The 15,341-nt window shown below is 40.8% G+C and overlaps 2 protein-coding genes across 3 annotated transcripts in view; one reads left to right on the forward strand and one right to left on the reverse strand.

Moving 5' to 3' along the window:
- SGTB (small glutamine rich tetratricopeptide repeat co-chaperone beta) overlaps positions 1-10,717 on the reverse strand; it is a 47,895-nt gene extending 37,178 nt beyond the window's left edge. For both annotated transcript variants that reach the window (XM_047858383.1, XM_047858377.1), the window contains exons 1-2: positions 10,518-10,717; positions 8,917-9,038 (exon numbers count right to left, since the gene is read on the reverse strand). In XM_047858383.1, the coding sequence (XP_047714339.1) occupies positions 8,917-9,016 (100 nt within the window). In that variant the 5' untranslated portion in view covers positions 9,017-9,038; positions 10,518-10,717. The remainder of the gene's footprint in view (positions 1-8,916; positions 9,039-10,517) is intronic.
- A 103-nt stretch (positions 10,718-10,820) lies between these two features.
- The window catches only part of NLN (neurolysin), a 102,735-nt gene continuing 98,214 nt past the window's right edge, over positions 10,821-15,341 (forward strand). The window contains exon 1 of the mRNA XM_047876005.1: positions 10,821-11,002. Coding sequence (XP_047731961.1) covers positions 10,962-11,002 — 41 coding nt within the window. The 5' untranslated portion in view covers positions 10,821-10,961. The remainder of the gene's footprint in view (positions 11,003-15,341) is intronic.

Raw genomic sequence — 15,341 nt, forward strand, 5'->3', positions numbered from 1 at the left:
ACCTCACATAACATTCTTAAAGAATGTGCACTTCACACTACGGGCAAATGGAGAGCCATTAAAGAACTCAGTGAAGGAGAATAACATAACTGGATTTGTGTTTAGAACTACAAGTCTGTGAATGGATAAAGAAGATGTGGTGTATATATAAAATGGAGTATTACTTGGCAATCAAAAAGAATGAAATCTTGCCATTTGCAACTACGTGGATGGAACTAAAGGGTATTATGCTAAGTGACATTAGTCAGTCAGAGAAAGACAAGTGTCATATGACTTCACTCATATGAGTACTTTAAGACACAGAACAGATGAACATAAGGGAAGGGAAGCAAAAATAATATAAAAAGAGGGAGGGGACAAAACATAAGAGACTCTTAAATGTGGGGAACAAACAGAGGGGTTGTGGGAGGGGGGATGGGCTAAATGGGCAAGGGGCATTAAGGAATCTACTCCTGAAATTATTGTTGCACTATCTGCTAACTAATTTGGATGTAAATTTAAAAAACAAAATTAATTTTAAAAAGAAAAAGAAAAAACAACTACAAGTCTGATAGGAATGCAGAGAATGAATTAGAATAAGACAAACTGAAGGAGAAAATGGAAGCAGAAAACCAATGGGTTCTTACTTAAACGATCTAAACATAAGGAGTCCAAACCAGGGCAATCACAGGGAAGAAAGATAACCTGTCCTCTCTACAAGTACTCACTGAGGTGAATGGAGGCAGATTCTCATCTTGAGAATTCTCTCCTTTGAAAAGGAATTCTCTCCTGGCTCCACAAGATGAGAATGTAGCCACAGTGTCCAGTGTACTTCCAAGCAGTATGGAATAGATTCACAAATATTGATGTATGACTTTCATTATTATTTGTATGCAATATATTTAAACTAAAAACACAACAGAACAAAAACACTTCACCTGTTACTCTCACCTCCATGCCCCACCTCTGACAACCACCAATCTCTTTTCTGTATCTATGTGCTTGCTGTGTTTATTTATTAGCGTTGCACATATAAGAGAGATCATAGATTATTCATCTCCCTCTGTCTGATTGATTATAGATTCATTGATACTTGTGTATGACTTTTAAAGGATACATTATGTATTAATTATGGCCCTGAGAAAAACACCTCTGTCATAATAGAAATACTATTACTATCACTATCCACAGAACAATTCTCCTTAGAAAAGGGACTGAATTGGGGCACCTGGGTGGCTCAGTCACTTAAGCGTCCAACTTTGGCTCAGGTCATGATCTCATGGTTTGTGAGTCTGAGCCCTGTATCGGGCTTTCTGCTCTCAGCAAAGAGCCAGCTTCAGATCCTCTTCCTCTCTCTCTGCCCCTCCCCTGCACGCGCTTTCTCTCCCTATCAAAAATAAATAAACATTGGGGCACCTGGGTGGCTCAGTGGGTTAAGTGTCTGACTTCGGCTGGGGTCATGATCTCGCGGTCATGAGTTCAAGCCCTGCATCAGGCTCTGTGCTGACAGCTAGAGCCTGGAGCCTGCTTCAGATTCTGTGTCTCCCTCTCTCTCTGCCCCTCTTCTGCTCACACTCTCTCTCTCTCTCAAAAATAAATAAACATTAAAATTTTTTTAAATAAATAAATAAACACTAATAAGCAACTAAGTTACCAACCACAAGAAGTCAGAGTGCCTTTAACATAGAAAATAATCTGCTGTTTACCCATTCCTCATCGTCTCAATTTCTATTCTTGCCAAGCGCTTGTTTTCACACTTTAGTTGCTCCAGCACTAAAAACATTGGGCTACAAGAAAATATGCTCCCACTGCCATGAAGTCAGTTAATTTAAACAACAACAATAATGGTAAATGTGTCTGTTTATGTGTATATATTGATTCTTGATCAATATCTTTCCTCCCTGATCAGACTGGTCATTTCCTTTACTGTACCATGTAAACTCATACTGGTACATGTTTCTATTATTTTACTTATCATACTATAGGACATGCTCTTAAATGTCTATCTTCCACATTAGACTGTCTCCATGACGATAAGGCCTATACCTTATTCATCTCTGACTTTAACATATATGGCAAATAGTAGGTATTCAATAAAGTTAATCTACTTCTTTGTTTACAATGGAAGTATAGTTAAATTACAGAGGAAATAACAACAATAAAATCTGTAGAGTAGGGCCCTTCTGCGCTCCAAAACATTAGTTCACAGCCATGGGAAAAAAGGATAGTCCACAACCAAGTCTTTAACCAAAAACCAGAGTATGTAACTTCAGTGCTAAACACTGACAGGTGAAAAGTCCATGTGGTAACTAAGGGATTTTTATGCTCTATCTTGTTGAGGCAATTCAGTCTAGCTCCTTTATCTCTGTGGCCACTGATCTTAAAACACATGTCTTGTACATACTAGACACAATTAAATATCATTAAAGGAGGTGGATGTTTTGTTTTAAACACAATTATTTGGTGTGTGTTTTTTCAAACCGCTTTACTGAAGTATGGTTGACCTATGAAAAGCTATTCATATTTAACATCTATAACTCAATGAATTTGAGGATCAGTATACACCTGTGGAACCATTACCACCATTGAATCCAGAGACATACTCATCACCTCCCAAAGTTTGCTCTTATCACTTTTATTATGTGTGTTGTAAGAACACTTAACCTAGGTTCTATATTCCTACCAAATTTTAAGTATATAACAACTGATGATAAGCACTGTGAAGAGTAGTAAGCCTCTAGAACTTGATTATCTTGCATAAGTGAAACTTTGTACTCTTTGACAATCACCTCCCCATTTTCTCCTTCCCCGGCTCTGGCAACCACCATTCTGCTCCCTGCTTCTATGAGTTTGACTATTTTAGATTCTCTGTATAAGCAAAAAGAATTGTTTGATAGGTAAACCTAGCTGCCAAAGTGTTTAACCTTGATGATGTTAGTGTAGATGGACAGATCGAGGCAAAGGCCCAACTGGAACGGGTTCAAGAAAAAAGAGAAGGAGGGGAATTAGAAAAGGCATAGACTGCTCTTTCAAAGAGTTTTCCAGCAAAAGGAAGACAAAAAAGCATGAAGTATTATGTGGGGTGAGGGTAATATGGCAAAAACTCAGGACTACCTTATTATTTATCCAGCCAAAAAAAATTAAATAACCTAGGTACAATAATTTATCTTACTTTTACCTCAAGATTCTCACTTATGAAACAAGGATTATTACATTCAATCCTCCTTTGAGGAGGTCGTACTCATGAATAAGTCATATGCTATAAACAAATACTGTATATAAATATTGTTCCCCTTTAGCACCAAACAATAATAGTGTGTTTGGTACTGATGAGGAGAAGGACAGTGAAGAACTCTATTCAACACCTACCACATCCTACCTGTTCAGCACTTTATTCAAAAGTTTCCATACTCTAGTTACCTGCCATGACTGATTCTGATTCTCCTAACAAATCTGTCTGATGGAGAAGAGGCAGACAGTTTCCCTTAACAGACTTAGAAATAAAGATATAGTCCAACTAACTGATATGCCCAGGATCACTCGATTCATTCAATTCACCAATTCAATTCAACCCATGTTTACTGTACTTACACTATATTACATGCAGTTCAATGTGTCAGGTGCTTTTGTACATGAGCTAGATAGATTAGTGAATAAAACAGAAAAGATCTCTGACCTCTTGGGGCTGACATTCAGGGACAGGGGTGAAGAGCTAGGCTATAAGCAATAAAAAGTAGAGAAGGGTGAAGATATGGGAGTATGGAGAGCAAAGCAGGGAAGCAGATTCCAGATGTAACAGCGCGCCCAGGGTACACCTCATTCAGAAAACAAATTTGACAAAGACTCAAAGAAGATGGGGGTATTACCATTATCTAGAAGAACAACATTCTAAGCAGAAAAAATAACCAGAACAGAAGCCTTTAGGAAAGAGGATTTTGTGTATTCAGAGTTAGGAAGCCAATTTGCCTAAAGCCAAATGAGAAAAGGGAAGAATCTGTGAACAACACATCACAGAAGCCTGAGTTATATAAATACTTTAAACAATGACTAAGTAGCATGAAGAAGTCACTGCAAGATTTTGAGTAGAGAAATGATAGACTCTTTTTTTTAAGATTTTATTTTTTTAATTTTTAAAAAATTTTGGTTTATTTTTAAGTGTGGGAAAGAGACAGAGACAGAGTATGAGCAGGGGAGGGCAGAGAGAGAGGGAGAGACAAAATCCAAAGCAGGCTCCAGGCTCCGAGCTGTCAGCACAGAGCCGGACGCGGGGTTCGAGCTCACAATTCCAAGATCATGACCTGAGCAGAAGTTGGATGCTTAATGGACTAAGCCATGCAGGCGCCCCTTAAGATTTTATTTTCATGTAACGTCTACACCCACGTGAGGCTGGAACTTACAACCATGAGATCAAGAGTCGCACATTCTACTGACTGAGCCAACCAGGGGCCCCTGACATACTGTTTTAAAATATCAATGGTAGGGGCGCCTGGGTGGCGCAGTCGGTTAAGCGTCCGACTTCAGCCAGGTCACGATCTCGTGGTCCGGGAGTTCGAGCCCCGCGTCGGGCTCTGGGCTGACGGCTCAGAGCCTGGAGCCTGTTTCCGATTCTGTGTCTCCCTCTCTCTCTCTGCCCCTCCCCCGTTCATGCTCTGTCTCTCTCTGTCCCAAAAATAAATAAAAAACGTTGAAAAAAAAATTAAAAAAAAAAAATATCAATGGTAGCTGTATTGGAAATAGTCAACAAAGCTGCAAGGACAAAACCAGAGAGATCAGTTGGAAGCTATTACATTAAAAAAGATGAGAAATACTTAATTATATCCATGGGTGATATCAGTGGAGATGGGAAGAAACAGTTAAGACTCTAATTTTGAAGGTACAGCCAACAGGATTTACTAAATGATTAAACGCAGAGTCCAAGAGAAAGAGTTCAGAATGATGCCCAAGTTTGGGGCCTAAGCAACTGAAAAGATAGAGTTGCCATCAACTGAGATAAGGAACAGATTTTGGGTGGGAGGATCAGGAGTTCAGTCTTGGAAATGTTCACTTTGAGATGCCTATTACACATAGAAGTAGAGATATCTAGTAGGCAGTTGGATATAAAAATCTGCAGTTCAGAAGGAAGGTCTTAGTTAAATGCCAAGAAACTGAATGACATCATCAAAAAAGTAAGTGTAGGGGCACCTGGGTGGCTCGGTCAGTTAACTGTCCAACTTCGGCACAGGGCATGATTTTATGGTTTGTGAGTTCAAGCCCCGTGTCAGGCTCTGTGCTGACAGCTCAGAGCCTGGAGCCTGCTTGGGATTCTGTGTCTCCTTCTCTCTCTCCCCCTCCCTCACTCACACTCTGTCTCTCTTTGTCTCTCAAAAATGAATAAACGTTTAAAAAAAAAAATAAGCATAGATAATGAAGAGAAGATCAAGCACTAGACCTTGGGCACTCCAGGTCAGGGAAGAGATGAGAAACTAGCAAAGGAGACAGAAGGAGCAAGCAATAAGAAGAAAACCAAGAGAATGTGAGGAGGTATCCTGGAAGCCAAGTGAATCAAATATATGACAGCGGGGCAGGGGTGGGGGCTGTGAGATGAGGGATATCATCAGCTTTATCAACAGCAGCTAAAAAGACACACGAAGACTGACAACTGATCACTGAACTAAATAACTCAGCAATTACTGATGACTTTGATGAGAAGACTATGGGTGGAGAGGCTGAAGCAAAGGCCAAACTGGAATGGGTACAAGAAAGAATAAGAGAGGAATTTTAAAAAGTATAGATAATTCTTTCAATGAGGTTTCCAGCAAAAGCAAGACAATAAAAGTAGGCAGTAGTTTGGAAGTAGGGGGTAATATGGCAAGAGTAATTAGCTGTTGTTTTTGTTTTTTTAGGAAGTGAGAAACAATGAAAAGTATATTCTGATAAAAATGATCCAACACAGAGTGAAAATTTGCTGATGTAAGACAAGAAGGGTAGAATTACTAGAGCGATATCCCAGAGTAGGTGAGACAGGATGGAATCAGACCCAGTGTGCCAGTAAAGAGGTTCCATTTAGAAAAGACAATGGATAGTTCATCCGTGGTATCTTAATCTTGTTTCAGCCTCTCTAACAGAATACCATAGACTAGGTGGCTTATAAGCAACAGAAATGTATTTCTCATAGTTCTGGAGGCTGGGAAGTCCAAGATTAAGGTGCTGGTAAATTCAATGTCTAATGAGAACCTGCCTTCTGGTTCATCAATGGTACCTCTTCACTGTGTCCTCACATGGTAGAAAGAGTAAAGGAGTTCTTTGGGGTCACTTTATAAGAGCACTAACTTCAATCATGAAGGCTCCACCTCCTAATACCCTCACACTGGGCATTAGATTTCAACATATGAATTTTGAGAAAACACAAACATTTAGTCCATGCATAGCATATAATAGTTAGCCAAGCAAGCAGAATATGTAGGGGTGTACATGCTGGTGGGTGGGTAGATGGGGTAGGGGGAGTCTGTGGAAGTTGTTTTCTTACTCCTTCAATTATCTTGGTAGGGTAAGAAGGAAGCTCATGAACTAAAAGTGAGTACAGAGGAGGAGATTTGAGAGTTTGAGAAGATGGGAGAAAGTGTTAAAGTGGTGGTCTAGGAGAGCAAAAGTGTGAATGAACTTGGAAGAGACAGTGTGATTGCCAGGCAGCATGACAGGTCCACTTGAGGCTCATGATGATGAAATGAAAGTGGGATCGATCAGCAAAGTTATAGGTTTTGCTCCATCTATACAAAGTCACATGGACATGAGCACATAGTAGGTGGAGAGCTGAATTTAAACAAGGTTGGGTTTTACAAGAAAGGGAGAGATATACAATGCATGAACATAATTATGAACCATGGTATTTAAATGGGGTAAGAAAAGGGGTATGAAAGGTAAGGGATCAACATACTGGAGGTATTGGTAGGGTCAAGAATTGTTGAGGTAGCAATTTTAGAGGGAGTGAGTTGGAAAGAACAGGCAGTAGTGGTCAGGAAGTGTTATGTTGACAATAGAGATTACGGGGAGAATGCAGTTTCAGTAATGATAATGTCCAGGGAAGAGTTTCTCACTCTTGGCACTGCTGACATTTTGGACTTTGTTCTGGGGTCCATCCTGTGCATTATAGTATGTTTAGCAATTTCCATGGCCTCTACCCACTAGATGCCATAGAGCAGCCCCCCACTGGTGACAATCAAAAATATCTCCAGATGTTGCAAAATCATCCTGAGTTGAGAACCACTAGTCTAGGGTATGGCCAAACAGCTGAGTGGTTGAGATCACTGGAGGAGAGGCTAAGGAACAGAAGTATTGAGAGAACTCAAAGAATCACCTATGAGTACACTGCAACTGCCAAGAATTAAGACAGGAGTAGTACTAGAAAGAGTGACAGAGGGCAGGAGCCACATGAAGTAGATGTTGGTAGATGATGACAATTAGGTGTGGGTGACAAAATCTGATGAAAAAGCTCAAAGCTGATAAGGCTATAATTCTTCAGCACTATGGTAAGGCTGGTACTAGAACTCAGGCTCCTTTCCTAGAGCTTTTTTAAATGTCTAGAAGGTGGGCAGACTTCTCCACATGATTTCATACTCAATTAAATTAGACTCACAGAGTCAAAAATAGGGGTCGGTCAAAAACAATTGGCACTATTTCTGACTGCCATACATAACAAACAGATGAAGGCACATATTTTTGGCTGAAGACCATCCTAAAAATAGGGCATAACATCTTGATTTTTAGAAACCTCTCAATTTTCTTTCTGGCCCTTAAAAGTATTATACTGTTTTGATTAGGAAAGAAACATCTTTTATTAAATAATTGCATTTATGTGTTTATTACTGAGAAACCATAACCAACACTTTCTTTATATAACCAGTCACCTTTACCTTCACATAGTCTAACTGAGGACAAAAAGATTTTAATATGAAATGAACCAACTGGAATGTTTTCCAACTGTGTGTCACCTGCTCCTCTCACTGCCACCTGGAAAGACAGCATCTCACCAGATTGCAAGCAGATTTAGAGCAAATGCCGATTTTCATCCCCACCTCTAAAAAGCATATTCACAATGGAAGTGCCTACTGAAATTAATAGAGGGATCCCTTTTATAGGAGAAATAGCTTCAAGATGACAAAATCAAATTGTATAACTTATTAAATTCTCCCAAATGCACTGTCTCATTGCAATAATTAAGTCGTTAGGCCACAAGGAAGGTATACTCATTGAACCTCCACAAGCTCATCTGCAGAATTCAATCTTTCCATGGTTATAGTGAATTTAAATTTTATAATGCATAAATGTGAAGCAGAAAAGATGGTGTCAAGGAAACACATGATGCTTTCATGCAAGTCTCACTCAACTTTACAGATTACCAAATCTAATAGTTAAAGCTTCAATAAAACAAGGGTAAAATCCTCTCATTTTCAAGTGTCCAAATAGAACGTTGTTAGAGTTTAATTGTGATGTAATTATTAGACTTTTACATACTGCTTTTATGATGACTAAGGTATTTTCATATGTCAATCCTAAACGAGATGCTTTCCTATCAGGAAGACACAAGATCTTCAGAATAAAAACCAGGATTTAAATGTCAGCTTTGCCACATTTCACTGTTATGTTACTTAATCTATCTGGTTTCATTTATTATCTGTTAAATGAGGATAATACTAACTTGGCAGTTACTATAAAGAAAAAATTCCGCACAGTGTGAACAGCATAGTTCTGACACATACTAGGTCCTCAATAAGTGAATCACAGTCCTCCTATTGTATTGTTAATTAAAACCAAACAAGCCTCAGAGAATGGACACAGGATCTCTCTTCTCGAAAGATCAACAAAACATTATCACTTTGTTATTATAGGTCATAAAGTCAGGCTTATAGCTATTTTAGTCTTTATTTATAATACAAATGAACAAAAAGCGCTCATGCCTACCTTCCAAACTTTCTTGTTCATCCGAAGTATAAGCATCCATCTGACTTTGTTCCCGTAAGAAACGAATAACTGCATAAACTAAGTGCTTGATAGATGACATTTTAAAAGCTTAAATGCTTTTCCTTGATAAGAAAAAGGAAAACACTGATCTAAGTTATTTTAAAGAATTAGGAAAGTTATAAATAACAAGGGTTATAAATTACATCAAAAGTAAAAAGCAAAAACAAAACCTGCATTACCTTCATTCTTCTTTTAAAAGTCAGGAGAACACAAAGTATTGTTATGATAATGTATCACATATTTTGATTTATACCCAGTAGTATTAGATTATGTTAAAACTTGCAAAAGTAGAATTTTTCTCAAAACATGTACCACACAAGCTTAGACACTAACTCACTGGATCTTTTTTTTTTTTAATTTTTTAACATTTATTTTTTGAGAGACAGAGACAGAGTGTGAGCAGTGGAGGGGCAGAGAGAAAGAGAGAGAGAGAGTCACTGACTACCTCACTGTATTTTTTTTTTAATGTTTATTTATTTTTTGAGAGACAGAGTGTGAGCGGTGAAGGGCAGAGAAAGAGAGGGAGTCACAGAATCCAAAACAGGCTCCAGGCTCCGATCTGCAGGCTCTGAGCTGTCAGCACAGAGCTCGATGGGGGGTCTGGAACCCTGGAACTGTGGGATCATGACCTCAGCAGAAGTCAGACGCTTAACCGACTGAGCCACCCATGCGCCCCATTATCTCATTATATCTTAACTGTATATATGGTACAGATACGGATAAGGACAGGGGTACAGATACAGAAGTAGAAATCCCCAAAAGGCCTCAGTACTATGTTGAGGGAGATTTCATACTGCTGACTCAGATGCTCATCTACAATAAGCATCTTCGTCTATTTCATGAGATTTTTTTTAAATGTATGCATAATTTACACTGCACCAACTTTTTTAAGCTGACACTGTTACTTGAGGAGGAAGTATATTAATGAAAGGGTGTTCAACTATTGAGTGTCATTCTTAATAAAAATAGCATTTCTATTTAATCTAGATATGTCGGAAAATCATTGCCTAAATCGATGGATACTACACACCGACCAGTGCTCTCTGCAGTAGCTGTGCTCTCGTGGACAAGCTGGAAGCTCCCGGTCATGTTCATTCACATGGAATACTATCGCATCCAAACAGTGGCGCAGGGCCAGCCGGCATTAATGGCTTATTTCCACTAAATCGCATCATCCATCTGTTCTCCAGGTTCCCTAATCCAAAGCCAGGGTGTGGTACCCGCCGCCAGGATGTTTATTATTTCTAGGCTTATTCTAAAGGCAAGCCCAGTCTTTAGGCCATGGGGTTGCAAGTATTAAATAAGGCCCCAGGGCAGAAGGTGAAAAAAGAACGGGGAGTGAAGAAGGTGAGGAGGGGAAACGAAGACAGCCAATCTCCTCCCGTCTTCTCCCCCTTCTTCTCCCCATAACACATCGACCTCCTACCTCCCTTGGGTACCCGGGCCTCTCTTCGGCCCAGACGGGGTTTGATGCGGGTGCGCGGTGCAGGCCCCACCTGGGGCGGCAGGAGACGCACCCATCCCAGACAGAAGCCCCTTACCAGGCAAGAGGACGCGAGATGGTGGCAGCGGGCCCACGGGCGTCCGTAAACCGGTCCGCCCGCTCGCTGGTCCTCCGAGCTTCAGCCTGGCTCCCGATCGTAGTAGTGCCAGCGGTCGCCAAAACTTCCGCTGCTCTGGGGCCGCCGCCGCCCCTCAGCCCACCCGGCCGTGCGCTTTGCTCCCGGCCAGTGGGTCTCGCCAGAACCGCCCCCTGGGCGGTGCCAGGAGCGCGGGGCGGGGCGCAAGCCGGGGGGGCGGGGCCCAAGTGGGCGCCGGCGTGGTGCTGCCGCACGTGGGAGGGCGCGGGCAGGGCTGGCAGCCACCGCCGCTGTTGCCTTCTCCGCTAGGCCGCCTCTTGGCTCCCGGGCGCCCCGCCTCCCTCAACCCCAAACCGGAGGACAACGCGCCCGCCGCCGCCGCCGCCACCGCCTCTCGGCGCTCCCATGATCGCCCAGTGCCTTTCGGCTGTGCGAGGCCTCCACAGGTATCTCGGTGTGCGGGTTAACCTTGACTGAGGGCCGGGAGTGGTTTTCCGTCCTGTCAGTGCCAAGTGCCTGTGCTCGGGCTTTCCCAAGCGCACCCCTCTGACGCTCCTGGGCCTCTCCCTCCCCGCGGCCCGTATGCTCTGCCCTGAGGGACACCTGGCGCGGGGGAACTTGGGGCCACCTTTCCCTCCTCCGCTCTCTTGGGAAGGCATCCATTCCCCTTTGTTTGGGACTGCCTCAGCTGCAGTCAGCGAGACTGGTCACAGGCCCGGCCCAAAATGAATGCAGAAAGATGGTTCGGATAAGAAAATCGTTTGACTTCCGCCCCGCCCCCCCATCCAGAACTGCAGACCTCTTATTGAAAGTGCCGGCAGCTGTAGACTCAGGAATAGGGATTCTAATTTGCCCCTCACTCACATCATTAGCATACAAATCGTTTAACGTCCTTGCAAGATGAAACCGCTATGGTTTTGCGGCTTTTCTCCGTCCATGCTTTCTAATTTCCTTTTTATTTACGTCTTCCCCATAAAACATTCGGCCTCTTGCTGGGGCAAATTGACTTGGCCCAAAATGGAGGAAATTATTGCTTGGACACGGTTTGGGGCAGCCTCAGCTGCTGTTTTGGATTGCTTCCTAGCTCCCAAGCCACACCCCTCTGCAACAGACCAGTAGCAAGATGGTGAGAGAATTAAATTCTTTGCTTGGATGCGCTAGATGGAGTGGCTTTCAGAAACAATGCCTCTACCACTCCCATTCCCGAAGACAGCCTTGAACTGTACATCCTAATGAAGATCCAACAGAAAAAAGGAAATGTGTCTTTCTTGCTAGATACTTATGAAACTACTTTGGGAAATGTTAAGCATTCAGCCTTTTTAACAGTTTTCTATTGTACATGGTCACTCATCCGTGAGGAGCTTTATGTTGCTCAGTCCTTATACTTATGGTGCGTCCAAGGGACAGTAGTAATTATAAAGAGTTAATGTGATGGTTTGGGCCATATTTCACGCTGTCCTTTTAGTCTGCAGGCTGCAAGTGATAACAACTTCAAATGCAGCTATACCAACCAGTGAAGATAAATAATGCAGGTGTGAGAAGAGAGAATAAATATCGTGTAAGATACCAATTCTCAAACTTTTTAGCCCCAAGACCTCTTTACCTTACAAAAATCATTGAGGACCTAAGAGCTTCTGTTTATGTGGGTTGTACTAGATCTATCCATATTAACCATATTAGAAATGAAAACTAGGGAATTGTATTTATTAGTGTATTTATAAAACAATAATAAACTCATTACATGCACAAATAACATTTCATTAAAAATGAAACTAGGGGCGCCTGGGTGGCGCAGTCGGTTGGGCGTCCGACTTCAGCCAGGTCACGATCTCGCGGTCCGTGAGTTCGAGCCCCGCGTGGGGCTCTGGGCTGATGGCTCAGAGCCTGGAGCCTGTTTCCGATTCTGTGTCTCCCTCTCTCTCTGCCCCTCCCCCGTTCATGCTCTGTCTCTCTCTGTCGCAGAAATGAATAAACGTTGAAAAAAAAAATTTAAAAAAAAAAAATGAAACTATTTTCCAAACTAACTATTTTCCAAAACTCCTCCAAAAACATGAGTAAGAAGAGTGGAATTGTGGGGTTTTTTTTCCTTTTCTTCAGCTTTTTTTATTGTTGTAAAATATACATAACTTAACATTTGACACTTTAATCGTTTTTAAGTGCAAGATTCAGTGGCATTAAGAACTTAAACCATTACCATTATCTGTCTCCAGATCTTTTTCATCATCCTAAAGTGAAACTCTGTACCCATTAAACAATAACTCCTCATTCTCTTCTTTCCCATCCCTGGTAACCACTATTCTTTCTATGAATTTTACTTTTTTAGGTACCTCATACAAGTAGAATCATAAAGTATTTGTGACTGGCTTATATGAGTTAGCATAATGTTTTTAAGTTTCATCCATGTACTTAGGTCAGAATTTCCTTCCTTTTTAAAGCTGAATAATATTCCATTGTCTGGATATATGACATTTGTTTGTCATCTGTCCATGGACATTTGTGTTGTTTTCACCTTTTGTCTATGTGTGACTTAATAGAAAATAGCTGAATTCTTACATCTGCTTCTGCATTTGATATGTTACACTGTTTTGGTTTAAGATGAAAAAAATTCCACCTCCCATTCATATATATTTGGAAAAACTACTTTTCTTTTTAAATTTATTTATTTTTTGAGAGAGACAGAGACAAAGTGAGCAGGGGAGGGGCAGGGAGAGAAGGAAAGAAAATCCCAAGCAGGCCCCTCACTGTCATGGGGCTTGAACCCATGAACTGTGAGATCATGACCTGAGCTGAAACCAAGAGTCACACACTTAAATGCCTGAGCCACCCAGGCACCCCTAGGACTACTTTTTAAAAGTAATCATGGATATGCTTTATATCATACCAAAGTTTGATATGTGGTAGTGTTTTAAAGATTAGTTTCAATGCAGAATATGAAACTATCCATGTACTTTTCGTACTCTATCATATTAAAATCCATGTGTCTATCTTAGATTTTAAACGGATCTTTTACCCATGATTTTCAAATACCAAACATTGGTTACTTGGAAAATAGCAGTTCACTCTGTTAAACAGATCTTCCTAATGTTGATGCATTATGTTTTACAATATCAAATCATATTCCCTAATATCATCATCCATCTCATCATAAATGTCTTGAAGTATTAGGGAACTAGCAAGCTCACAATGCCAGATGCACTTTTTCAAAATTCTAATTTTCATTTTAAAGCTGACATTTTATCACTGCTAACAAATACTGTCAGTTCCTTGAAGTGACAGGCTCACTTTGTTACATTTTTTGAGAGAATTTCTGCAGCAGAAATGCTGTATGCATACATTGCCACACATACACATTCAGTGATTGAGATTTAATAAAATTAAATATTTTACTATTTCATGAAAGTGAAATTGACATTAATTTTTAGCATGAGTGAGTGGTCGTAAAGAGTATAATGACTGCTAAGACATTTTGGTGCCACTGCCTTGATTTGTTCTAAGGTGCCAATGATTTTATCTACCATTGCTTCTTACCATCAGTACAAATGTCGACCAAGTGAACAAAGTAAATAATACCATAGTATTATCATGAAATACTTTTAACCTCACAGATGACTTGAAATGGTCTCAAGGACCCCTCTCCATATTCCCATCCCCAAGGATTGCAAACCACATTTTGAAAACCACTGGTCTGTGTTACTCAGATTTTTTTTTTTTTCTGAGAGAGGTGTGAGAGCAGGGGAGGGGGGCAGAGAGAGAGGGAAAGAGAGAATCCCAAGTGCGCTCCACACAGAGCCCATTGAGAAGCTTGAACCCATGAACCATGAGATCATGACCTGAGCTGAAACCAAGAGTCAGATGCTTAACTGACTGAGCCACCCAAGTGCCCCTTGTTACTCAGATTCTTTGTTTATGTGTGGAAAAAAATAAATATATAGAAAGCCATGCAATTATTATCTTGTTAGAAGCTGGTAATCAGGGGTACCTGGGTGGCTTAGTTGGTTAAGTGTCGACTCTTGATCTTGGCTCAGGTTATGATCTCACAGTTTGTGAGTTCAAGCCCCACATTGGGCTCTGTGCTGACAGTGCAGAGCCTGCTTGGATTCTCTCTCTCTCCTTCTCTTTGTCTGCCCCTCCCCTGCTCGTGCACTGTCCTCTCTCTCTCTCTCTCTCTCTCTCTCTCTCTCTGTCTCTCTCTGTCTCTCTCAATAAATAAACTTTAAAAAAAACCTGGTGATCAACTATAGCAACTATTTTATTACTTAACAGCATAATATTACAGTTAATCAACATATACAGTAGTAGTAGTCATTAAATTACAGCATTTGTGAGTGAGTGAATCACAATATCTTTGTTTCAAACTGTATCCTCCAAAAAACAGTCGATACTAGGCAACATGGAAGGCCTCTGTGTTCTCTTGATATATTTTTCCTAATTTCTTCCAACACTTGGGAGTTCATTTTAGTGTTTTAAAGTGACCAGGTTTTTATTTACTGACTTAAGATTCTTCTTGTGTTTTCCTGTTGGTAGAGCTGCTATATATCCCCTTCCAAAGCCATTTGAGCAGCCCATATCATTGATGGATTACTAGGCTAACTTCTTGGGAATGAGGGGACTGAGAATCTGAAGACATTATGCTTGCTGTTGAGATAACCTATGACCTTAAGTAAATCACTCAATATCTTGGATCTCTCAAATTCCTTATTTTGTAAAATGAAAAGGACTAGACTAAATGATACCTAAGATTTCTTTCAACTTTTGTTGCCATAGCAATTAAACCAGGAGGATTTC

Source organism: Prionailurus viverrinus, chromosome A1, assembly GCF_022837055.1.
Source record: "Prionailurus viverrinus isolate Anna chromosome A1, UM_Priviv_1.0, whole genome shotgun sequence".
Lineage (NCBI taxonomy): Eukaryota > Metazoa > Chordata > Mammalia > Carnivora > Felidae > Prionailurus > Prionailurus viverrinus.